We start from the raw sequence: 25308 nt of genomic DNA on the forward strand, positions 1-25308 counted from the left end.
AGAAGAAATGTGATGATTCTTCGTTTCACCTCAAGAAGGATAACAAGTGCTTTCAGCAATCACACAAATATCAGGGTCAGCCACTCTGTCGCCATCCTAGGAAACGTAAATTTGCCTAACCCCAACCCCTAACCTGTATACTTGTGTTAACGTGCTAAACCTTTAAAGTTAGCTGTGAGCATTTTAAAAAGCTAACGTCTGCATCCTACTGAATATTAGCTTCATGCTAATCGTTGGAAGCATGCTAAGCTTATGCTGGTCTGTATATCATGAGCATTACAGCCTAAATGGGGCTATTAGCATTGTCACTTTAAGCCATGTACCATGGGACGCTAGCAAATGTAGAACTTTGATTGATAGTAATTTATTTAACCATTGACTAGTGTCATGAATGGTTACATAAATGAATATGTAAAATAAAGAATGTATCAAAAGTAGATTCTGGTCATTTTGGTCACTGTCAGTTTTACAAAGAGGCCCCGCTGTAAAAAAATAAAAGTACAATGCTGGCACACAATGAAATTTTAAATATTTGGGGGATGCAGATGTTAAAAGAGTAAACAAAATTAACTGACCGTTTTGAATAGATCATCAAAGTACTACATTTGAGGTGATATTTAATCATTGATGTTATCAGAGACTCATTGCTAACAGCAGCCACATTCAGAACAAATTTAGAAAGATAGTACATATTTGAATTCTGTTATTGCACGTTTAATGTGTACCTTCTCTTGACGTCCACGGTGCCCTGCTGAGGGCACTTTGTATTGGCAAGCTGATTTGAGGGTCTTCCCTCACTGCAGGTCTCACTGTCTGCACGTCCATACAATGCTGCCTGTACACTGATCACTCCGATAACTGTTATACGCCAAAGGAGAAGTTGAGAAACAAGTTATTATATGTATTGATTATGTTTATTTGTACAGTAATGATATAATGTATGCCATCTCAAGCAGGAATGGATTCTTTCCCCTCACTCTTATAACAATTTTTCTAGTCTATAAACCCCACAGGGAGCCAACAGACAACATGTTTTAATTCCAATCAAAGAGTCCACTTGCTATTAGCACTCCCTTGTTTGGCTTTCTGGTGGTTACCCCTTAAAAGCCCCCAAAAATGTTCATGTGTAACCAAGCAGGTAACTCCGAGTCTGAGAAGTTAAACCATTGCTGAAGTGCCTTAAACCTGCATTCTTTCTAATGGCCATCAGGGGGCGACTCCACTGGCTGCAAAAAGAAGTCCAATTGTATAGGAGTCCATGAGAAAATGAACTTACTTCTCTCTTGATTTGTTACCTCCGTAAACACTTTCTTAGTGAGTTTATGGTCTCAATAGCTAGTATCAAGTTTTCTTCAATACAGCATGATGTTCTTTTGTACATTATGGTCCCATTTAGAGTAAAATAGACAATAAAGCAGCATATGCTTTAGGGCGTGGCTATATAGTTATTCACAAGCCACTACCACAGCGACAATGTTGATTACATAACGTGCTGCTCAAAATGGCAGTTCACAAACCAATGGGTGACGTCACGGTGACTATGTCTATTTTTTTACAGTCCACGTGTGTAACACAAAGTGTTTTAATGTCTCAACTTTAACTGAGTCAGTTTATCAAGGCCTTCAAACTTTAATGTACCATTCTTTGTGAACTCAAAGACTCAAAGTTCAGTCACACCACAGCTTGGGCATTGGACATTGTAGCTGGTGTTGTGTGTTCAAGGCACATCTAAATATATATATATATATATATATTTATATATGCAAATTGTAACATTGTCTTAGATATTCACCTGCTGTCATGAGTAAACATGTTGCTGCCAGCGCTAGAAAAGAAACATTGCATCATTGCTTTTAAAGCTTAAAGCTATGCAGAAAATATGCTTTCTTTGCTGTCTTTCTGAGAGTTAGATGAAAAGATTGATACCACTTCTATATTTGTACTGCACATAAAACCCCGTAAAACTACAAAAACAAGATATATATATATATAGTAAGTGGATTTTTTAAACTTTTGTATAGAGCCAGGGTAGCTGTTTCCCCCTGTTTCCAGTCTTTGTGCTAAGCTAAACTACCAAGTTGTTGGCAGTAGCTTGATACACAAACATGAGAGTGGTATACATATCCTCATATACTCATCCAAATCTTGGCAAGAAAGAGAATAAACGTGTCTCGGACAATGTTGCACTATTCCTTAAAAAAGAAAAAAACACACATGTATATACAATATATATATTGTATAATAAAGCAGTTTAGCTGATTCATCAAGAAAGCAGAAATCATATATTTTTTAAACTCAAAAACTTCTGATTTTATATTAATCCACAACATTAAGGTTGCAGTTATGTACTCACACAGTGTAGTGCTGAGTCCGAAGCAGAGCATGTTTCAGATGATCCTTAGGTCTTGGGTGAACAGTGGGGCTGATGAAGGTTGCATCAGACAGATCTGTATTTATTCTGTTGGGTCAAGAACTGCCCTTGCCTTAAGTGCAAAACCCTTACCCTATTGGCTGCTATCCATCTGTGTAAAATGTCAACACACAATTAAAGTCAGAAAGTATTCTTTACAAGGTGTGCACATGAAAGACGACAATGACTTGGTGTATACGGACTATGATGACCAAAAGGAAGAAGATTTCTCAATAAGTTGATTACAGAAGCACCACGAGGTAGAAAAAAGTCCTGAGACTCTTAAATGACAGCATTGCAAAACTCTGACCCTGTCTGTGCCAGCCTGAAAACACAGAGACTCATTCATGTCTCTAATATACTGTATGTCTATACCCTGCTCACACCACTGTATGACATAAACAGTTTTGCTCTGTTTGGAATTTAAAATAGTCTTTGCTATTAAGAAGTGATTCACCTCTCAGAGGAGCTGATGGATCTTTGAGACCAAACAGGTGTTCCAGTTGCTCTTATTTCACAATAACATGCTCTGTCTGCCTGGAAACTGACATAAAAGGTTGTTACATTGCTATTTTTTCTATGGACTTCCTGGAACAAATACAGCACCTTTTGTTATTCTTCGTCCATGGACTTCCTGGAAAACACACGGAGAGTCACCACAGTGGAGCGTAACCAGATCTGGTATTTTTGATCTGATAGGATTCATGAAGCTCTACTTGTGCATATTGCTTTATATTTTTATTAAAGAATTCTTAAAATAATAGCTTAATAACTTTAATCACAAACTGACGACACATGTTGCTGATTTAATGCGTTTTATTTAATGCATGTATATTGTGATCTTATGGTTTTGTCAGTAATGGCTCCTATGGGTTGATCACAAGAGGATCTGAAAGAAACAGATAAAAGATACTTTCTAGATCATTCAAGTAACTGTTTGCACAAAATGTTGTGTTACTAAAGTGCGGCTAAAAGAAATAGCATTTTACAGTTCATCATCGCAACTGCATATGTGAAAAAACAACTAAAGATCAAGAACAAATGTAACTGCACTAAAACAAATGAATATTTTTGAATGAATATAGCTAAAATTCTAGGATTGCAACAATCATCGCTGCACAGATGGTTGTTTAAGCACTTATGCGGATGCTGTACCTCTGCATCCCTGCTTTTTCCCCACCGCATACTGTTTTCCACATGTTTTCTTTTGCATATTCGGACCATAGACTAGCTTCAGTAGGGTGAAACAGTGCCAACTGGTTCTTGAGCTACTTACACTGACAGACGTAAGCCACCTCCAGGTACTTGTAAGTGCTAACACAAGGGTCTCCAAACACTGAGTTGCTTGCCTCGATAGTACAATTGTTTTTCCCGCCACAGCTGTGGAGGCAGAGTGAAATGAGGGAATAGAGGCTTGAAAGCAGTTGAAAGTTAATGGCATCAAAATTCAATCTGATTTCCAAAGCTTTCAACCTGAAGTTCAAGTTGACAAAGTGTGGGCAACTGTACCTCTCAGCAACTTTGCTGGTGGGGTTTATGCAGTCGATATTTCCTGTCTGAGAGGCAGACCGTTTGTAAGAGCAAGTGGTCTGGTCAGTGCGCCCATAATCAGCGTTGTAGACAGATATAATCTGCCCTTCATCTGTCAAAAAGAGTTGGAGGAGTGTTGATGAAAATATAACAATACTCATGTTTATCATGTAATAATGCACCACACACACAAAGAAGAGACAATGTGTTATCTTACCACAGTGCAGATGTGCCACAGAGTGCTCACATGTTATAAGGTGAACTGACAGAAATGAATGAAAATGAATCATGTTAGACACATTTTGTTTTTTAACTCCATAGCAACAATATACTTCCTGTTTGAATCAATCAAAACTCAAACTGCAGGGCCAAAACCTTAAAGAGTATTAATGCAAAGTGAAAATAAGTTAAAACAAATAACAACATAATAATACTCCTAACGCTGATATTTTCATCAAAGGTGAAAAGATTGACATAGTTACTGATTTTAAATATCTTGGTGTGACACTGGATCCAAATTTGAACTTTGAGAAACATGTTAAAAAAACGGTTAAAACCATAAAGTACAACTTAGCAAATTTTAGACATATTAGAAACTGTCTCTCTTTGGACGCAGCCAAGATATTTATGCATGCTATGATTCTTTCCTATATGTCTTATTGCATCACATGTTGCAGGCAGGCTGGAGAAACCGCCAAAAACAGTGATGCATTTCCATCACTGTAGGGTACTGGAGAAATACAATTTACTGAGCTTTGAGAATTTTAGATTATTCTCAAATTTGTGCCTAATTTATAAAATTTTAAATGGTTCGGACCCTCCTCCACTATGTGACTTTGTGTACACTCGCTCAGTAAGTTCTGTTAGATCCTCCAGAGTATCCTCTATACAGGATTGTATCATACTAGTAGTTGCACTGCATTTGGACAGTCAGCTTTCTTTGTGAAAGCCACCACTCAGTGAAATGTCCTACCTGATGATATGAAGAATCAATACATTCAAGGCCAAATTTTAAAAAATCTACTAAAGACTAATCAGCTGTGTGACCACTGAGTCTAAACTCCATCTATGGTCTTCTCATTAGTGCAGGTAGTCTTGCTTTTAATTTGATAAGTTTACATTATCAATTTCTAATTGACATTGTGGGTGTATGTGATGTGCTGTTATGTGTAGCTTTGCATTTTGTATGGTGTGTTCAGTGTTTGTTTTTGCTTTGTACTGTTGTTGTGCTGTTGTATGTTTTGATTGCAGATGTAAATTAGCTTTGAGCTAACTCCGGTGCAGTGCATCTTTTATGTTAAAAACTGTACACTGTCCTAATAAATAAATACAGTTAATAGGGATCACATAATAGGGAGGCACAGAATGCTACATCAATGTGACAATTCATGCAAATATAGATATTTCCTGTGTGTTTGAAAATCTTTTGACAGGTAACACAAAAAAACAAATAATAATGTAAATAAAGCCAGTAAGAAGCAAGAAAAAACAGTTTAGGATTTTGCAGATTTGCTTTAGTTTTATGCAGACATGTGACTGACTTGCTGGGAGGCAGTCGTACTTGGTCTGCAAGTATTTATAGGTGTCACTGCAGGTATCAGATGATCCGAAGACATTTACGCTCAGTTCACACACCTTTTTTCCATCACACCTGCAGGGGAACAGAAAGAGCGTGATTCAGTAAAAATCACAAAAACCTGAAATACGCTACATTGTTATGACAATGTAAGAGATTTTAATTCTTTCCTTATCCTGTGATGAATTAGTCATAACGTTGAAGAACACCCTCGACACAGGGATTCTGATGTAATGCACTCGTGTGATTAAGACCTGTGTTCCTGTGTAGGTCAAGCACTGAATATGAAAGCAGCTGATGAAGTGGATTGCACTGCAGCTGCTTGTTCGTAATATCTGACTGTAATACAAATGTTTGTGATATTGTCTTCTGTGTAGTTAAACATTTTTGTCTTGTTACGTTGGCGAACAAAGTAAAGTCTAATCTGATATTATTTAATAAACCACTTTAACTTGAGGAGGCTACATTCAAACAAAAGTGAAAGATGCCTTTCATATTTGGATATAGTCCAAAAAACCCAACGTAAGACACACTGCTGAGCACAGATTGAGAAAAGCTATGATGCGTGATGACGCTCTCATAGAGCATGTTGTTATTTTTTTATCAATGTCACAAGAAATGCAAGCAGGCAGTGATGATATCTTCATATCAAATGGCCCGTTTCCACTGGCCTAGTACAGCAGCGGGCGGTGATCCAAGATGTTTTCACTGCATCCTGGGAACCAATCTGTGATCCTAAACCATGTCGCTGCACTAAACAGATTAGATGAACATACTGTATGTATGTGGCCACGCAGGTGACTGGAGAGGAAACCCAATTTTTGTGTGTACCTGGACTTCAGGACATCCACTGCGCCCTGCAGTGAACACTCTGTATTAGAAATCTCCTGTAAAGTTTTTCCCTCAATGCAAGTCTTACTGTCTTCACGTCCGTACAGTGCTGTCTGAACACTGATCACTCCAATATCTGTTACACAGCAAAGAGGGAGAAGACCGAGTTTAAGAAATAAATTAGAGACAGATTCTAAAAATGTAATTGATGAATACTGTTGAGTGTGCAGATGAAATTAAAACAAAACCAAACCTGCATCCCTATAGGCAACATTCATGACAAATCAAACCAACTCATAAGGCCAAAAGGACAAAAACATTTTAGTAAATAGAGTCATACTACAGCTCAGGCGATGAACAAAGTCGCCGTCACAGGTGGTAGTTGTCTCTAAGGGGAAACCTAAAAAAGAACAAACACATATGGAATAGTTTAAGTGAATGGTACATATATACTTATGTATTCAAGTGTCCTCATACCATATATACATACAGATATTTACCTGCATTTACAAGCAGACAGGTTGTTGCCAGCACTGAAAAAGAAACACAACTATCAAATTTTTCTTCACAACCCATGAAAACAGAACAGTGACTGTTTTTAATGAACCATATAACAAAGTGATTCTGCTTCTTTAATCAAGAAAACACAAATTCTACAAAATCACAATCTGAAATTTCCCTACTTTTACATAAAGCCTTAATAGCCTTAATAAATGTTATGTAATCATCAGTATACTCACAGAACGTGGTGCTGAAGCAGAGCATGGTTTTACAGGATTCAATGGGACGTGACCGTTGACGCTGATGGTGGGGACAGACTCGCTCAGTATTTATACATTTTGATCTGGGACAGTCCTGCCCCTATTGTGCAAAGTAAACTTGAACTTACTCAACTGGCTTCCAAATTGAGAAATACATGTCATCCAGTCTCAGAGTCACAAACAAGGAGACTGGAAGCTGAGAGGAGTTGCAGTTTGATCATCATTTGTGGTTATTCTTAGGTAGGGGTAAATAAAAATTAAATCTGGAATAATGTCTATACCTAAGCACTAAGCAAACATATATACTTTACAGCACCCATTGCCATATTCTGGTCAATACATGTGTATCTTTTACATAAAAATTGACAAGATCAATTCTATCTGACCACTTTTAAGACCGGTTTGCATGTGTGTTAGAGCAAAAGTCTGTCTTCTAAAAATTGCATTTACATACTACTAAATATTTTTACATCATATGTATCGATGGCACATGCATTATAATCACAGCGAACCTTTTTCTTTGAGACCAGTGGTTAGGATTAGGCTACAAAGATGGCAGGTTAGGGAAAGATTGTGGTTTTGGTCAAATGTAGACTGCACTTTGTCCTGCAGAGGGGACGGGTGGGGGCGCAAAATAAATAAATGAATAAATCGATTTCTTGAGTTGGGGAGGAAACAAGCCAAAGGCCCTGTCGGTCCATGTCAACATTTTTGTGATAATGTAGGAAAAGGAACAAAAAAGAAAGTAACTCCCTGCTCTAAACTGAGAATAATAAAACAGGGTGTTATTGTATTGTAAGTTATCTATTGCACCTTGTACCTGTAGCTTAACTGAATTATACTCTTCTTTGCCTTTTTCTCACTTTCCATCTGTTGCCTGAGGCCGTTTCCCTGTGACATATGTATAAAATTCAAAACTTTTTCTGACCCAGTTATTCAGATTATATTATATTTATGCCATTTTTACACTCAAATTCAGGCTAAATATTATTTTGTTAAAATATATCTTAATGATGTGATGAAAAGTTATCCAATATATGAAGTTAAATTAAACCAGCTTCGTGAGGAACAAAATAATTTGCACATTTTAAAGCTGTTTACCCGTTTTCCCCCCTTTTTCTTTATAGGCCTAATAACATGGTAATGAGGCGAGACTATGTCTGAATCAATCAAAGATTTCCTGACAAACTAACTGAGGAATTAGAACAACAAAATGGCTCCTAATGTTGTCATGTCAAAGTCCAATGTCCAATGGCTTGTTTCAGAGTGACTTAATTGTTACATTGTTATTTTTTCTATGGACTTCCTGGAACAAATACAGCACCTTTTGTTATTCTTCGTCCATGGACTTCCTGGAAAACACACGGAGAGTCACCACAGTGGAGCGTAACCAGATCTGGTATTTTTGATCTGATAGGATTCATGAAGCTCTACTTGTGCATATTGCTTTATATTTTTATTAAAGAATTCTTAAAATAATAGCTTAATAACTTTAATCACAAACTGACGACACATGTTGCTGATTTAATGCGTTTTATTTAATGCATGTATATTGTGATCTTATGGTTTTGTCAGTAATGGCTCCTATGGGTTGATCACAAGAGGATCTGAAAGAAACAGATAAAAGATACTTTCTAGATCATTCAAGTAACTGCTTGCACAAAATGTTGTGTTACTAAAGTGCAGCTAAAAGAAATAGCATTTTACAGTTCATCATCGCAACTGCATATGTGAAAAAACAACTAAAGATCAAGAACAAATGTAACCGCACTAAAACAAATGAATATTTTTGAATGAATAGAGCTAAAATTCTAGGATTGCAACATTCATCGCTGCACAGATGGTTGTTTAAGCACTTATGTGGATGCTGTACCTCTGCATCCCTGCTTTTTCCCCACCGCATACTGTTTTCCACATGTTTTCTTTTGCAACTGGTCCTTGAGCTACTTACACTGACAGACGTAAGCCACCTCCAGGTACTTGTAAATGCCGGCACAAGGGTCTCCAAACACTGAGTTGCTTGCCACGATAGTACAGCTGTTTTCCCCATCACAGCTGTGGAGGCAGAGTGAAATGAGGGAATAGAGGCTTGAAAGCAGTTGAAAGTTAATTGCATCAAAATTCAATCTGATTTCCAAAGCTTTCAACCTGAAGTTCAAGTTGACAAAGTGTGGGCAACTGTACCTCTCAGCAACTTTGCTGGTGGGGTTTATGCAGTCGATATTTCCTGTCTGAGAGGCAGACCGTTTGTAAGAGCAAGTGGTCTGGTCAGTGCGCCCATAATTAGCATGGTAGACAGATATAACCTGCCCTTCATCTGTCAAAAAGAGTTGGAAGAGTTTTGATGAAAATATAACAATACTCATGTTTATCATGTTAATGCACCACACACACAAAGAAGAGACAATGTGTTATCTTACCACAGTGCAGATGTGCCACAGAGTGCTCACATGTTATAAGGTGAACTGACAAAAATGAATGAAAATGAATCATGTTAGACACATTTTGCTGTTTTTTTTAAAATCACACCTCTTCCTATCAGTGTCATAATTCAGTCAAATCAGATCCAACTACGGTCATAAAAACAAGTGTAGTTCACCACTAACTCCATAGCAACAATATACCTCCTGTTTGAATCAACCAAAGCTTCAACTGCAGGGCCAAAATCTTAAAGAATATTAATGCAAAGTGAAAATAAGTTAAAACAAACAACAACATAATAATAGGGATCACATAATAGGGAGGCACAGAATGCTACATCAATGTGACAACTCATGCAAATATAGATATTTCCTGTGTGTTTGAAAATCTTTGGGCGTGTAACAAAAAAACAAACAAACAAACAAAAAACCCATGAGCCATAAGCCTGTAAATAAAGCAAGTAAAAAACAAGAAAAAACAGTTTAGGATTTTGCAGATTTGCTTTAGTTTTATGCAGACATGTGACTGACTTGCTGGGAGGCAGTGGTACTTGGTCTGCAAGTATTTATAGGTGCCAAAGCAGGGATCAGATGATCCGAAGACATTTACGCTCAGTTCACACACCTTTTTTCCATCACACCTGCAGGGAGAACAGAAAGAGCGTGATTCAGTAAAAATCACAAAAACCTGAAATACGCTACAGTGTTATGACAATGTAAGAGATTTTAATTCTTTCCTTATCCTGTGATGAATTAGTCATAACGTTGAAGAACACCCTCGACACAGGGATTCTGATGTAATGCACTCGTGTGATTAAGACCTGTGTTCCTGTGTAGGTCAAGCACTGAATATGAAAGCAGCTGATGAAGTGGATTGCACTGCAGCTGCTTGTTTGTAATATTTGACTGTAATACAAATGTTTGTAATATTGTCTTCTGTGTAGTTAAACATTTTTGTCTTGTTACGTTGGCGAACAAAGTAAAGTCTAATCTGATATTATTTAATAAACCACTTTAACTTGAGGAGGCTACATTCAAACAAAAGTGAAAGATGCCTTTCATATTTGGATATAGTCCAAAAAACCCAACGTAAGACACACTGCTGAGCACAGATTGAGAAAAGCTATGATGTGTGATGACGCTCTCATAGAGCATGTTGTTATTTTTTTATCAATGTCACAAGAAATGCAAGCAGGCAGTGATGATATCTTCATATCAAATGGACCGTTTCCACTGGCCTAGTAAAGCAGCGGGCGGTGATCCAAGATGTTTTCACTGCATCCTGGGAACCAATCTGTGATCCTAAACCATGTCGCTGCACTAAACAGATTAGATGAACATACTGTATGTATGTGGCCACGCAGGTGACTGGAGAGGAAACCCAATTTTTGTGTGTACCTGGACTTCAGGACATCCACTGCGCCCTGCAGTGAGCATGCTGTACTAGAAAACTGGTGTGAAGGTCTTCCCTCAATGCAAGTCTTACTGTCTTCACGTCCGTACAGTGCTGTCTGAACACTGATCACTCCATCATCTGCTACACAGCAAAGAGGGAGAAGACTGAGTTTAAGAAATAAATTAGAGACAGATTCTAAAAATGTAATTGATGAATACTGCTGAGTGTGCAGAAACTTTTTAGGTGATGCTGCACTATCAATAAACTGAGGTTGAAGTTGATAAATACTTCATATGATTCAGTCACTTTGTCATAATTATTTGTTCTAAATAGACAGTAACAAAACTTGAATAGAATAAACTTAAATTGTACTGAAGAAAATACTGAAACAGATTCTGTTCATGTAACAGACACATGAAAGTCTTTTCTTCATAATACAGAAAAAACCTGTAACATTTAGACATGTTTTATGCCTTAACACTGGTTTAGTCAGATGATGAAATTAAAACAAAACCAAACCTGCATCCCTATAGGCAACATTCATGACAAATCAAACCAACTCATAAGGCCAAAAGGACAAAAACATTTTAGTAAATAGAGTCATACTACAGCTCAGGCGATGAACAAAGTCGCCGTCACAGGTGGTAGTTGTCTCTAAGGGGAAACCTAAAAAAAAACACACACATATTGAATAGTTTAAGTCAGTGGCACATATATACCTATTAGGGATGTGCAGAAAGCCCAGTATTTGTATTTGTATCTGTATTTGTTGAAGCAGCAAAATTATTTGTATTTGTATTCGAATAAAAGTGGAAAGAGGCTTAAAAATCCTGTTTTTGTTTTTATTGTGCTTTTAATTTTAGAAAATTAAAGTGTTACAATAAGTGTTCATGAATAAACTACCTTATGAAGGAGGTCCCCACACCTAGTCTTGAACTGGAGTATCCCAGATCATAGACGACTGCCCTGACTACTGAGCAAAAACTTAATTCATTGCCTCATTGCAGACAGACCTCTACCTCTTTATACACCCATAACACAGAGACAGCACAGCGTGTAACATGTAGGAAAGAACTTCAAAGGCGATTATTGCTTTGTACTTTTCATTTATTGCCTATTTTTTACAACCCAACTTTCTTATGGGTATTCCCTTGAGAGTCAGTAGCTCAGCTTTATCTCTGGCAAACACCCCCAACTCTGGGAGTGATGTCCAAATTAAGAATCTTGTAGCAGGTGGATGTGACTCCCCTCGTTGAGACCTGCTGATAGATGTAACAGCTGAGCAGAGCAGAGAGACTGAGATAGTGATGTAACAAACCTGCACGCTGGTTTTTGACTTTTTTTTTTTCTTCCCAAAAACAAATAATTCTTTAAATATTTGTATGAAACAAATATTCATAAAAAAACAAACAAAAAACCCCACTATTTGTGCTTTGCCAAATAACATATTTGTATTCTGGCACACCCCTAGTACCTATGTATTCAAGTGTCCTCATACCATATATACATACAGATATTTACCTGCATTTACAAGCAGACAGGTTGTTGCCAGCACTGAAAAAGAAACACAACTATCAAATTTTTCTTCACAACCCATGAAAACAGAACAGTGACTGTTTTTAATGAACCATATGACAAAGTGATTCTGCTTCTTTAATCAAGAAAACACAAATTCTACAAAATCACAATCTGAAATTTCCCTACTTTTACATAAAGCCTTAATAGCCTTAATAAATATTGTGTAATCATCAGTATACTCACAGAACGTGGTGCTGAAGCAGAGCATGGTTTTACAGGATTCAATGGGACGTGACCATTGACGCTGATGGTGGGGACAGACTCGCTCAGTATTTATACATTTTGATCTGGGACAGTCCTGCCCCTTTTGTGCAAAACAAAACCCAAACTTACTCAACTGGCTTCAATTTCCAAAATGAGAAAAACATGACAATCCCATGAGGGAGGGTAGACATCCAGTCTCAGAGTCACAAACAAGGAGACTGGAAGCTGAGAGGAGTTGCAGTTTGATCATCATTTGTGGTTATTCTTAGGTAGGGGTAAATAAAAATTAAATCTGGAATAATGTCTATACCTAAGCACTAAGCAAACATATATACTTTACAGCACTCATTGCCATATTCTGGTCAATACATGTGTATCTTTTACATAAAAATTGACAAGATCAGTTCTATCTGACCACTTTTAAGACCGGTTTGCATGTGTGTTAGAGCAAAAGTCTGTCTTCTAAAAACTGCATTTACATACTACTAAATATTTTTACATCATATGTATCGATGGCACATGCATTATAATCACAGCGAACCTTTTTCTTTGAGACCAGTGGTTAGGATTAGGCTACAAAGATGGCAGGTTAGGGAAAGATTGTGGTTTTGTTCAAATGTAGACTGCACTTTGTCCTGCAGAGGGGACGGGTGGGGGCGCAAAATAAATAAATGAATAAATCGATTTCTTGAATTGGGGAGGCCCTATCGGTCCATGCCAAAATGTAAATGTAAAAAATAGTTACGTCTGTGTATGTTTGCTTATATCAAGACTATGTTTATATCTGTGTAGTTTCCCTATAGGAATTTTACCTGATGAGTGTCTGACTACTGAAATATGTACATTGAGAACAATGTGCAGGGTTATTTTGAGGTCTTTCACAGTCAGAGTTTATGATCTGTCCTTGTGCAGGACTCATTTTAGAAAAAGGAGGCTGAGCCAGTGTAGGAAAAACAACTTCAGGAATACTAATGTCTCAATGTTTTTGTGTTTGTTTTTTTGAGTTTGGAAGGAAACAAGCCAAAGGCCCTGTCGGTCCATGCCAACATTTTTGTGATAATGTAGGAAAAAAGAAAGTAACTCCCTGCTCCAAACTGAGAATAATAAAACAGGGTGTTATTGTATTGTAAGTTATCTATTGCACCTTGTACCTGTAGCTTAACTGAATTATACTCTTCTTTGCTTTTTTCTCACTTTCCATCTGTTGCCTGAGGCCGTTTCCCTGTGACATATGTATAAAATTCAAAACTTTTTCTGACCCAGTTATTCAGATTATATTATATTTATGCCATTTTTACACTCAAATTCAGGCTAAATATTATTTTGTTAAAATATATCTTAATGATGTGATGAAAAGTTATCCAATATATGAAGTTAAATTAAACCAGCTTCGTGAGGAACAAAATAATTTGCACATTTTAAAGCTGTTTACCCGTTTTCCCCTCTTTTTCTTTATAGGCCTAATAACATGGTAATGAGGCGAGACTATGTCTGAATCAATCAAAGATTTCCTGAAAAACTAACCGAGGAATTAGAACAACAAAATGGCTCCTAATGTTGTCATGTCAAAGTTTCCCAAATACATACAGACTACTATTTGGTATCGGAAACAGCATGGTGATGTTAATTTTTTTAAATTTTGCAGTTTCAAACTGTGGATTGATGTGAAGTGATTGATAAACAAACACAATGGAACCATCTGTAACTTTATAGGGGTCCCTGGTGGTAGTGGAGAGAAATTAAAGACTAGAGAGTATCTGCAAGATCTCATGTCTTCTGTGACTCACCAACACCATCTACTGGTGTTTGGAGTTTAGTAAAATACACCACTTTTTAACTTGTGATGACTCTCAGTCTCATATACTATAACTTTGTGGTAGCATATGCAACAACACTGGCATGCTTATATATGAGAATATATAGTAATATATATATATATATAAGAATCTATAATAACACTAAGAACAACATAATGAAATACATAATTAATGGGTGTCATTTTTCCTCTGGCTTTCAGAGAGGTGTAAGTGCTGTTGGCACTACTGGTGGGTTTTTGTTGGGTGGAGAATTGAATAAACTGAAAATTTAAAAAAAATTAAAAAATATGGGCAACCTTATTTTATTGCTATATGTCACAACTGAGAGATAAGTTTATAAGAGTTGGACAGCTCCTCACAATGTAATGGTTAACCAGTAGGTTTAACTGACTCCCAGTTGTGTTGCTGTGCTCACAGTCTGATTAGATTTTACATGATTAGATTTAGATGACTCACCCTCAACCTTGGGCAGCTCTGTGTATTAATTACATTAGAGTGACTACAGCACAGTGTGCATAGCCACCTGGAGCTGGACTATACAACTATAGAACACCGCTGTGATAATAAGCAACAGATCAGCCAAAGAATATGAAATGCTTCCGCTCTCAGTGGGGAGTCGACACCCTTGGAGTACAATCCACAGAAGATGAAGGAGCTTTTCCCCCCTTTCTTCCATATGTGGGTCATATGTAGTCACCGGAAAGTCTTTCCTTGTCCCCTTTCTTCAGCAAATAATGCAACAAAATCCCATTTTGTTACCAAGATCAGTGTTTTAAAGAGACTTGAAATAGGAGTCAGAAAAGGACATGTCTTTTAAATCACTTTGAGTACAAATTGAACAGTATGTTGATTATCTACTCTTGAAAACTGACAACTGCAATGTGTCGATAAGAAATCAAGAATATAGAAAAACTAACCTGAACAACATTTTCACAGTATGCAAATATTCTTTTTCATGACATATATCCCTATAAAGTTCATTTAGAAAAAGATGCCAGCTTTAAAAAACACAGTAATACATGACAAACAATACAAATGTACAGTAAGACATGATTGAGTCAGTAAAAGCACAGCCACAATTTAGCAAATTCATACATATTGCAATCTGTTGAGACATAATCCAAAGAAATTACAGTCATGATGTATGACCTTTAAATAGACTAACATTCCCTGATGGTTGAAGAGATTTTGTTAAGCTTAACATTGCCTCTATAGTTGGGTTTGAAAGTAGAGGTGTTTGCGGAGGAAGTTAAAGGAACCAGGCATTTGCTTGTAGAGCCCCTTTGCAGAGTTTTGGGAGACTTCGTGGTTCACCTGGAAATGAGCAGTCAATAATCACATGTGTGTATGATGAAATCATAAATGTTCAAGGGGATTCAATATGACTCCAGATAATTTTACTGGTACAGTATGTAGTAATAAAAGAAGCTCACCATCATCAACATTGTGCCCAAGTCATCGGTAGCAGCATTTTCCTCAAGGATGCGGTCCAGAGTCTCTACGTACCAGGAACCTGACTGAGTGTCTCTCCAAGAAACGTAACCTGTATTTGTCATATTGAAGCATTAGGAAGACCGACACACATAGCAAGTCAAGTCTATCAATATCTGTGACTTGCATCTGAAAGATTGTTATCATTAACCAAACACACCGGGAAAAGTAGAGTAGGACACCAGAATGTCACTTGGGGTGGGCAGCGTGGCTCTGGCGTCCGGTTCATCGGACATGCTGAGAGAGTCGCTGCTGGAGGACATCGGAATGGCGTCCGTCTGGTCATCTTCTCCACCCATGGATGGTTCGAACTCGTCGGGGGACACTTCAAAGCCTGTGTCTTTTTCACCTCGAGGATGAAAACAAACATTTCCCTTTGAGACCACTTTAAATGCATGTGTAACCTTTGAATGCTGCATGTAGGATTATCCATTTTACACATGATTACTTTGAGTTATTCAACATTCAAGGTTAGCTACCTCCTCCACAGGCCTGGATGAAGAAGAGTTTGGGTTTTCCTTGTAAAGACGGGCAATGCTGGCCATTGAGGTAGTTTGTGATGTACTGAACTGGGACGTACTGTCCGTCCACACCATACACGGCACCAGGGAAGCGGCTGTGACTCACCTATATAGTAGATATGAGCATACATCAGGTCTTAACAGTCATCTGGATCTGAACTCTGGTTGGATTTTATTACAAAACCAGCGGACAGAATACATTTTACAACTCTAGCCTCTGCGGACACAAAAGCAGACATTTCATCGAAGGGGCACTCCAACTATTTGGTACTACACTTCCATGAAGTTGGGGGACCCTCCAGAGATAGACTAAAAAAAGAACCATGGCCATGTTGAAAGCAGCAGAGGCGGAGATATCCTAACCTTTAATGCCTAATCTAGTGCAAGGCCCCAAACCACTAGATCACTTCCCATAATGCAAGTTGATAGTGTTATTTTGTTTATTCAACCATCTCTATGTGGTGTCTGCCCATGTCTGACAAAAACAGCCTGTTCTCACTTTGTAGTATAGGCTTTCTATTATAAATCTAAGGGCACTTCAACTTTGACCAAACTCCTCCAGAGTCACAAAAGATGATGAGTAAAGTGAACTTTATGTATAAAATTGGTGGATAAAGGGGCACCTTTACTAGCTGGTATAATATTAATTCCAAAGACTGGGTGTGTAGTAATCTGCACATGATGCAGCAACTTTAATCATGATCATGATTGTGATTGTGATATCATAATCAATGTGGACTGAAAAAAAAGGAAAACTTACCTCAGTCCCATGGGACAGCATGATAACCACACAGCAGTCATACTGGGAATGGTCTTTCTTAGACAGCGCTGACAGCTCATGTTTGATTTGCTGAAATGTGGAGATAAATATTACCTTCACAGACATGAGCTCCAAGTTCTACATTTGGTGTCAGACATGCAAAAAGAGGAACTGATTCTTACTCTTTGTTTCAGGTTTGTCCTCACTTCCACAATAAAGTTGAGTGCCTTGAATCGTCTCTCCAGCTTGTCGCTGTCTATGTTGGAACCTGTGCGATTGTTCAGGTCGCTCTGCGCTTCAAACTCCACGTTGTTTATGATGAGACAGTGTCCGCATGGCGTGGCATCCATTTTATAGCTCTAACATACAAAAGCAAAAGAAAAAGGCATAATGTAAATATGTAAACGAAGCATACTTATGTTGTATGTTTATACTGCAACACAGAACTGCTTTTCTGTCTGTCTTTCTATTGGTTGTGAAGTGCATAATAAATACATGGTGCTTACCTGAAAACTGTCCCGCCGTGTCCTGCCTTGTGGCCTTGGTCTTATGTTCTCCCTCTCAGGTGCTGAAACAAAAGCATCAATATGTGTTAAATATCAAGGAACTAAACAGACTATCACCACAAATGTAAATTAAACACATAGCTTACATGGACTGGGAGTAGTACTGGGTCTCTGTATTGGATAGACAGGGGCAACATCTTTTCTTTGCTTATCAACATCCATTGGAGAAGCTATTAAAGGAACAAGGAGAAATAAATCACAGCGAAATATTAGTATCATATTACAAGAACAGAAATATAAATGATTGTGGGTATGTGCCTGCTGCAAAATTAGCTTTAAAGACAGTTCTGACATTAATATTACTTTAAGTAATACTAATAATACTTTAAATACATCATAGCACCACACACTTACTAACTGGAAGAGGCTGGACAACAGGGCGGACAACCCTGGTGGGTGATGAAGGCTGGAGCTGAACTGCTGATGGAGCTGCATTTAGCAGGAGCTCTGCCAAACTGTGCTGATCTGTCTCCTCAAGGCACTCCAGAAATAAAGGAAAAGCCCGGCTCCCGCGGGTCTCTAGGTCCCGGACTAACTGTCTGGCCTGATCACGCCTGACCCCTGCGCTCTGACAGGAGACATAGCGTCACGTTAAGTGTTGCTCTGAGCGTTCAAACATCGCACAAACATGAACCTCGACACCGTGAAATACACAGCCACCCTACCTTTATCTCATCGATCATGTCTTGGGTGAAAACTCCTTTTTCAAGAAGGCCATCGTAGAGTTTGGATGGGTCCAAGTCTCTCACGAGATTGATCCTGTTGCGCTGAAGAATCTTCTTGTGTGTTTCCTCCATTTTTCATTCAATGCTAACAACCCTGACCCGAGGAATAACTGTTACCGACGAAAGCTGTAACTAACAAACTATGTAAGGTTTTCTTTTTAAAAAAAAAAAAACTTCAGTATAAAGTCAGTATCGTAAAATGTGCGAAATGACTCGCTGAAGTCTCCTTTTCATTTCTCTTTTCTGTTTTGCTTGCATTAGCCACTTCCTTGTTTACATCATCGTTGCATATGATTGGTCCACTGAGAGAGCCTCGGTGGGGGAGGCGGGGGGGGGGGTATGTCTGATTTTATTTACCATGCGCCGCCCACACTAATAAACAGCGTCATTAAACCGAACACACACAAACGAAGCACAAACTGTCACTGAATACTCAAACTCCCAAAACGACTTTCGACACCGGGCGCCTCCCCCCTCTGCTCCTGTTCCTGCTCCTTCTCGCAGCAGCAGCAGGTTCTCGGCTTGCCCTGGAGGAGCAGTGGGATGCTGCTGTGCACACCCTTCTCATTTTGCTGTCTCTTCACATCAGCTCCAACCAAGAAGCCGATGAACATCTAAACCGTCTCCGGTGATGTGGCGTAGCGCCGGCTGACCGCGTCTTCTTCAGTTGCCTGGGAGTGTAGCCGCCGTTAGCCGCAACCGAGCTACCGTTAGTAATGAAAAAACTGCGTGGACGTTTTTATCCTTGATGAATAGCGGTAACGCCACACCCCAGTGACATGTCAGCATGATTACGATGTTATAATATAATTTGCTGTATTAATAAGATCAGCATTTTCACCATATTTAGCTGCCCGCTTGTCTTAATAATGTTGCATCATTAGCGTTACAAAGCTAACGTCACAATGGTGGACAGGCTGTGTTTTGATTCCAGGTCTAAACATCCTCAGATTAAATCCACTTTAGTTTGGTGGTCATAGTCCTCCTGATGTCTTAAAGGTAGCGATGATGGCGGGGTCAAAGATGTCTCTGCCGCTGGCTGTGGTGGTGGTCCTCTCAGTGCTGCTGACAGGAGCAGCCCATGCTGGGCCTGAGTTGGACCCATACAAAATCTTAGGAGTAACCAGGAGTGCAAGCCAGGCCGAGATCAAGAAAGTCTACAAGCGTCTGGCAAAAGAATGGTAAATATTTTCACCACACTGACTTGTTATCAAGTACTGTCGTGACAAATGATTGCCAGAGGGCACATCAGTGAAGATAATTACAGCAGCTGAATTAATGAACATCTTCTTCTCAAGGCATCCTGACAAAAACAAAAATCCAGGTGCTGAGGACATGTTTATCAAGATCACCAAATCCTATGAGGTTAGTCATTTATTAATTCATCAACATATTGTGCAACTGATGTGCAACCTTTCGTATCATGTGGGATGTTAGCTGTGTAACAGCCAGTAACAAGTATGAGAGGAAGATGTCGGCTCATATTGATACTTGTTTTACTCACCATCTAGATCTTATCCAACGAAGACAAGCGTGCCAATTACGACCATTATGGGCAGACTGATGACACCCAGCCATACAGCAGTGGTCGCTACGGTCACCGCCATGACAGTTTTTACTTTGATGAGTCCTTCTTCAACTTTCCTTTCAACAGCAAGAACCACAGGGACTTTGCTGACAGCAAGTACACATTGCACTTTAACCAGTATGTCAACGACGTGGTTCCTGAAAGCTACAAGAGACCGTACCTGATAAAGATCACCTCTGACTGGTGCTTCAGCTGCATCCACATTGAGCCTGTATGGAAAGAGGTGGTGCAGGAGATGGAGAATCTAGGTGTGGAACGAATCTAGCAAGCATTCAGAATTATTTAGTAGCCCAGGCCTCTACAGTATGAAATTGGGTGATTTGAAGAGGTTGACGTGTATGTGGATATCATGTCTTTGCAGGTGTCGGAATAGGTGTAGTGGATGTTGGCTATGAGAGACGGTTAGCCAATCACCTAGGTGCTCATCGCACCCCATCAATACTTGGAGTCATCAATGGCAAAGTGACGTTTTTCCATTATGCTGTAGCGAAGGAACACCTGAGGCAGTTTGTAGAAGACCTACTTCCTCAGAGACTTGTGGAGCGGGTAAATATCTGTCTGTTTCATGATAAAGGAAAGCTAAAACATAGCTTTACATGTAAAATGTAACAGATAAACTGATTAATATTGCATACACGGATGGATTGGAAGCATACATTCAAAATCGATGAAACAGTTTGTCTTTTTTATATTTCAGGTCACTGACAAGAATGACCTGCAGTTCTTGAACAGCTGGCATGAGCTCAACAAGCCACATGTGCTTCTGTTTGACCAAGTGCCTGTAGTTCCTCTACTATACAAAGTGAGCACTTGTCTTGCCATTTTTTATGTGAAATGTATCTTTGGTGCCTCTGACATAGCAACTGCATTACTAACACAAACATGTTAATAATTTATCTCTCCATTTCTATAGCTAACAGCTTTTGCTTATAAGGACTACTTGCAGTTTGGCTATGTGGACCAGGGCCTCTCAGAAACGGCCAATCTGCAGAAACAGTTCAATATCAACACATATGCACCAACCATGTTGGTTTTCAAAGAGAACATAGACAAGCCAGCTGATATTATACAGGTAAATCACTGCAGTAGGGAACTTGAGGAGAAAAAGTAATTCTGCTTTATTTTCTACCGGTTAGATTTAATTATTCACTGTTACCTTTACAATGAACTTCTTGTACTTTCTTTCATTGAAACAAATCTCACTCTTTTTTTTCTATATTGTTATGTTTGTTCTCTGCAGGCCAAAGGAATGAAAAAGCAAATTATCGATGAGTTCATGTCAAACAACAAATTTCTCCTTGCGCCAAGGCTGGTCAACCAGAAGCTCTTTGATGAGCTCTGTCCTGTCAAACAGTTTCACAGACGCAGGAAGTAAGAGAACTTGGGCTTATTTGTTAAGTTGGATGAAACTAAAATATGAAACACATACAGAATAATTTTATTTAGTTGTAATTTTAAATCACATTACAGATCACATGTAGTTTGTATGTACTAACTTACTGTATCATCTATCCTCCCCTCAGATACTGTGTCCTGCTGATCACAGGTGATGAAGAGACCTTTTCTTTTGGGAACCAGGCGTTTCTCTCATTTGCTTCTACCAACATGAAGGAAGTTGTGAGATTTGCTTATGTATACCAACGGCTACAGCAACCTCTATGTGACATCCTCATGCAGAACAAGGACAGTGCACAGTCACCACCACAGGTACACTAATACATGTCCAATACAACAGCTACAGTTGCCAGCTCAAAGAAACGATATGTAACAAAATGTAACAAAAATAAACACAAATCTTAGGTTTCATCAAAAAAAAAAATAAAACAGGGCACTCAAATGCTGTTTCCTCTCTTGAACTGTATAGTTTTAGTTGTCACTGCCTATCTGCACACAATAAAGGGTCACTTTTTAAAAAAAATCTCATGCTTCCATAAAAAAGTGAATTATTCAATATTCACATAAGACTGAGTGCCCCTTTGACATTTTTCCCTTGTTAGGTATTATCTCTCACCATCTATCTTTCTGTTTGTATGTTTGGCTGTGTGTGCAGGTGGTGATTCTGGAGAGGCGTAATGCTGCGGGGAAAGCCATGTTCAAGCCAGTGACCGCCTGGAACGGCAGCGAGGAGGACAAGCAGTGTCTCCTGGAAGAGTTGGAGCGTCTTCAGAAGGACCCATCCATCCTCATCCACGACGCCATGCTGCCTGAGCTCAACAACGAGTTTGCCTCTGTATGTTTGACTAAAATAATGGCTTTGAACAATGCTTGGCTGTGCAGCAAGCTGTGCAAGTGGTGGCAAATTAATTTTATTCTTATAACTAAGTACCATTTGTTAAATATCAACCACCAGTTCTATTACTAAATGTAATACTCTCACTCTGTAGATGTTTGTAATCCGATGGATCTATGCATCTTACGATTACCTCTCTGAAGTCATTGACGATATTCTGCATAACAACTGGTACGTGAAAACTGATTGTATTATTTTTTTACTCTAACTGAAGTGAAATTTAAGAGTCAGTTAAGCAGTTCTTCATATATGTAAGATTGGTGCAAAAGTCAGATTAAAAATGCCCCACAACAGTATTTAATTTGCAAATAAGCTTCCTTCCACCTGTAACGGAAGGAGACACGTTTGAGATGAAATGAAACAGGTGTTAAGATATCTGTGACGACTTGCAGGCGTGAGATGATGCCTCTTCTGTCCCTCATCTTCTCTGCCTTGTTCATCTTGTTTGGAACTGTGGTCATCCAGGCCTTCAGGTGGGTTATTTACCATAAATGTGTTTCACTTCTCTATTTTGACCACCGAAAACTGTAGCTATAGCAATGTCACCTTTTCCTGGGATTCATGTAAGACAAAATTTAAAGAAAGCTAAAGATAAGAAAAGCCAAAGAAAGACTAAAGCTATTCATTTTACTCTTGTATGTCTGTGCACTGCCTTTAGAAAAAACTTTTTTTGTGTGTGTTTTCAGTGACTCAAGTGAAGATAAACAGACAAAACCAAAGGCAAAGGATGGAACAAAAGCAGAAAATGGGTCACCAGGGACCGGAAGTACATCAAGGCAAGATTAAGATTTACATAATGTGCTTTATTGAGTGCAGGATTTAATGTTTGGTCTGCCCTAGCTTGACATCTTTGAGGCGTGTTTTTAGCTCTTTCCTTTTTGCTATTTATTGTAGTCGGCCTCCCAAGAAGAGTTTTGTTGAGGTGACGGAGCTGACAGATATCACTTACATGAGCAATCTGGTGAAGCTGAGGCCAGGACACATGAACATAGTGCTGGTGCTCACTGACGCTTCCAAGAACATCCTCCTCAGCAAGTTTGCCAAAGAGGTCTACTCTTTCACAGGGTAAACTAAACATTACCTTTCCCTTGTGTGGAACAAGTTAAGTCTATTATATGAGTGTTTTAAAAATATTTTCACATTCAATCCTTCCACATTTTCCTAGGAGCCTGACACTGCATTTCTCCTTCCTGAATATCGACAAGCACGGCGAGTGGATGAACACACTGCTGGAATACGCCCAGGACTCCATGCAGATTGATGCGGACGAGGATGACGGGGGCAACCACAAGATAGACTACACCGGCTATGTGCTGGCACTTAATGGCCACAAAAAGTACCTCTGTCTGTTTAAGCCTGTCTACACTGGTGAAGACTTTGACAGCAAATCATCTGAGGACGAAGGAGGCACTTCAGGCGGAAGGTCGAGGTCCAGTTCCCGTGACGAACACCCACCGCGGAAATCCACCCGATCCCGCAGCATGTCCACCCTGCAGATCCACCACAAACTGGACCGCCTGGGGTTGTGGATGGAAAGGCTCATGGAAGGCACCTTGCCTCGTTACTACATCCCGTCATGGCCAGGACTAGACAAGATCACCGCCAGTAAATAGAACGGGGCAGGTTAGGAAGGACGTAGTATTTATAGACTTGTCACACTGAAATGGCTCCCCTCGTGTCCTGCTGGAGTAAGGCTAGAGCTGCCTTTTTTGCACTTGAGATATTTAATAGTTACAGATAAAAGTTGGATCAATATTACAAATATGGCTTTAGTGAAACTACTGTGGGACAGGTCCTTTAGCGTACTCTTACATTCATCGCATGCTGTTCTAAACTGTTGTTAGTTTTATTTTCTTTAGGCAAACGCTGCTGCTACAGCCTTGAGAACAGAAAACAGAATCACTGTGGCCACCTTTTCTCCTGCCTTCATTGTCCATCCAGGATATTCACACACACACACACACATTAAAGGAGACAGGACAACTACCTAAGTCTTTATTGATGAATACTGTGAATAGAGATGCATGTCTCTAACATTAAATGTCTCTGCCTTTTTATGCATCTCAGTCTAATTTTTCTTCAGTAATAGATCAACTCCTGAATGCTGACTGGCTTGTGCAGTATGGCGTACTGCTGTAATGACAATGCCTTGTATCCTGGACTTCATGGGTTACTCCATGTTCTTCCTTGATCATGTGATTGCGTAAAAAGAAAATACTTGTTTTGTTCCATGGGAAATGTTGGGGTTGTGATTTAAAATATATTCACTACAAACAAGAGTTATTTAGCAGCTTTGGTCTATGTAACAACTTCCGTTAGCCAGTAGCTTTATGTAGCAAACATAACGAACAGGCTGTCCGTTTTATTTTCTGAATGTTTTCCAAATGGCTACGATTGAGAAATTATCATGATATCATCTTGAATTATGTAGACAAACACATGAACGTCAAGTTAAACTTAGTGTGTGCTTGCTTCGTTTCTTCATTTGTGTTGTCAACATGAAGTGTAAAAATGTCATTAATATAAGTTTGTTGGTACTATGTGATGTAAATATTGTAAATAATCATGGTATCTATGGGACCTGTATTTTAAAAAGTATGTAACTTGAAAGATAAGGTGAATGTTTTACATGGGTTTATCAAAATGCTGTAGTTCTGGTTTTTAGTTTTCATTAAGATTTTCTTTTACAACTTAGTGTAAATGATGTCTGCCTCTGTCAGATGTTTCAGTTGGTCTTCAATAGTGCATTTATCCTCTTGTTGGTTGTAATAAAATGCTTTATGTTTATTAATTAAAACATAAAATTAATAACTTGCAGAAATTGCCTTCCTTACCAGCTTATTC

General features: G+C 38.8%; 3 protein-coding genes across 5 annotated transcripts; 1 reads left to right on the plus strand and 2 right to left on the minus strand.

Annotated features, from left to right (window-relative positions):
• Positions 1–2426: 2426 nt before the first annotated feature.
• LOC121895316 (rhamnose-binding lectin-like) lies at positions 2427–12733 on the minus strand. Its single transcript, XM_042408344.1, has 18 exons — positions 12686–12733; positions 12446–12478; positions 11531–11590; positions 10927–11065; positions 10060–10169; positions 9529–9573; positions 9293–9425; positions 9060–9163; positions 7088–7165; positions 6848–6880; positions 6688–6747; positions 6348–6483; positions 5482–5591; positions 4158–4202; positions 3920–4052; positions 3687–3790; positions 2868–2954; positions 2427–2522 (listed from the first exon to the last, which is right to left on the minus strand). Exons 1-17 carry the CDS (start codon positions 12708–12710, stop codon positions 2920–2922), a joined length of 1383 nt encoding a protein of 460 aa, XP_042264278.1. The 5' UTR covers positions 12711–12733; the 3' UTR covers positions 2427–2522; positions 2868–2919.
• A 2537-nt stretch (positions 12734–15270) lies between these two features.
• Positions 15271–18879, minus strand: casp9 (caspase 9, apoptosis-related cysteine peptidase). Its single transcript, XM_042409553.1, has 10 exons — positions 18527–18879; positions 18216–18429; positions 17948–18031; positions 17802–17863; positions 17478–17654; positions 17296–17385; positions 16494–16641; positions 16175–16363; positions 15957–16066; positions 15271–15837 (listed from the first exon to the last, which is right to left on the minus strand). The coding sequence occupies exons 1-10, from the start codon at positions 18656–18658 to the stop codon at positions 15733–15735; spliced, it is 1311 nt and encodes a 436-aa protein (XP_042265487.1). The 5' UTR covers positions 18659–18879; the 3' UTR covers positions 15271–15732.
• Positions 18880–18926: 47 nt separating this feature from the next.
• Positions 18927–24521, plus strand: dnajc16 (DnaJ (Hsp40) homolog, subfamily C, member 16). Of its 3 annotated transcripts, none has more exons than XM_042409551.1 (15): positions 18927–19367; positions 19586–19767; positions 19885–19951; positions 20098–20422; positions 20536–20720; positions 20872–20976; positions 21088–21246; positions 21415–21545; positions 21698–21881; positions 22225–22404; positions 22559–22635; positions 22857–22937; positions 23151–23240; positions 23359–23529; positions 23630–24521. In XM_042409551.1, the coding sequence occupies exons 2-15, from the start codon at positions 19592–19594 to the stop codon at positions 24075–24077; spliced, it is 2379 nt and encodes a 792-aa protein (XP_042265485.1). In that variant the 5' UTR covers positions 18927–19367; positions 19586–19591; the 3' UTR covers positions 24078–24521. The 3 variants fall into 3 exon arrangements, with proteins under 3 accessions (XP_042265485.1, XP_042265484.1, XP_042265486.1); XM_042409550.1 differs by having other exon boundaries at positions 18927–19344; XM_042409552.1 differs by having other exon boundaries at positions 18927–19295.
• Positions 24522–25308: the final 787 nt, after the last annotated feature.

The sequence above is a fragment of the Thunnus maccoyii genome, chromosome 4 (genome assembly GCF_910596095.1).
Source record: "Thunnus maccoyii chromosome 4, fThuMac1.1, whole genome shotgun sequence".
In the NCBI taxonomy this organism is placed as follows: Eukaryota; Metazoa; Chordata; class Actinopteri; order Scombriformes; family Scombridae; genus Thunnus; species Thunnus maccoyii.

Coding starts and splice junctions, on each gene's coding strand:
- LOC121895316 (XM_042408344.1), bottom strand. CDS start 12,710: ATGCTCTGCTTCAGCACCACGTTCT. Junction 11,591..12,445: donor CTGTCTGCTTGTAAATGCAG/GTAAATATCTGT, acceptor GTTTTTTTTTAG/GTTTCCCCTTAGAGACAACT. Junction 10,170..10,926: donor GTGGATGTCCTGAAGTCCAG/GTACACACAAAA, acceptor TTCTCCCTGCAG/GTGTGATGGAAAAAAGGTGT.
- casp9 (XM_042409553.1), bottom strand. CDS start 18,658: ATGGAGGAAACACACAAGAAGATTCTTCAGCGCAACAGGATCAATCTC. Junction 17,864..17,947: donor CAGTACTACTCCCAGTCCAT/GTAAGCTATGTG, acceptor CTTTTGTTTCAG/CACCTGAGAGGGAGAACATA. Junction 16,642..17,295: donor TGCTGTCCCATGGGACTGAG/GTAAGTTTTCCT, acceptor TCTACTATATAG/GTGAGTCACAGCCGCTTCCC.
- dnajc16 (XM_042409551.1), top strand. CDS start 19,592: ATGATGGCGGGGTCAAAGATGTCTCTGCCGCTGGCTGTGGTGGTGGTC. Junction 21,546..21,697: donor CAGTTTCACAGACGCAGGAA/GTAAGAGAACTT, acceptor TCCTCCCCTCAG/ATACTGTGTCCTGCTGATCA. Junction 21,882..22,224: donor GTGCACAGTCACCACCACAG/GTACACTAATAC, acceptor CTGTGTGTGCAG/GTGGTGATTCTGGAGAGGCG.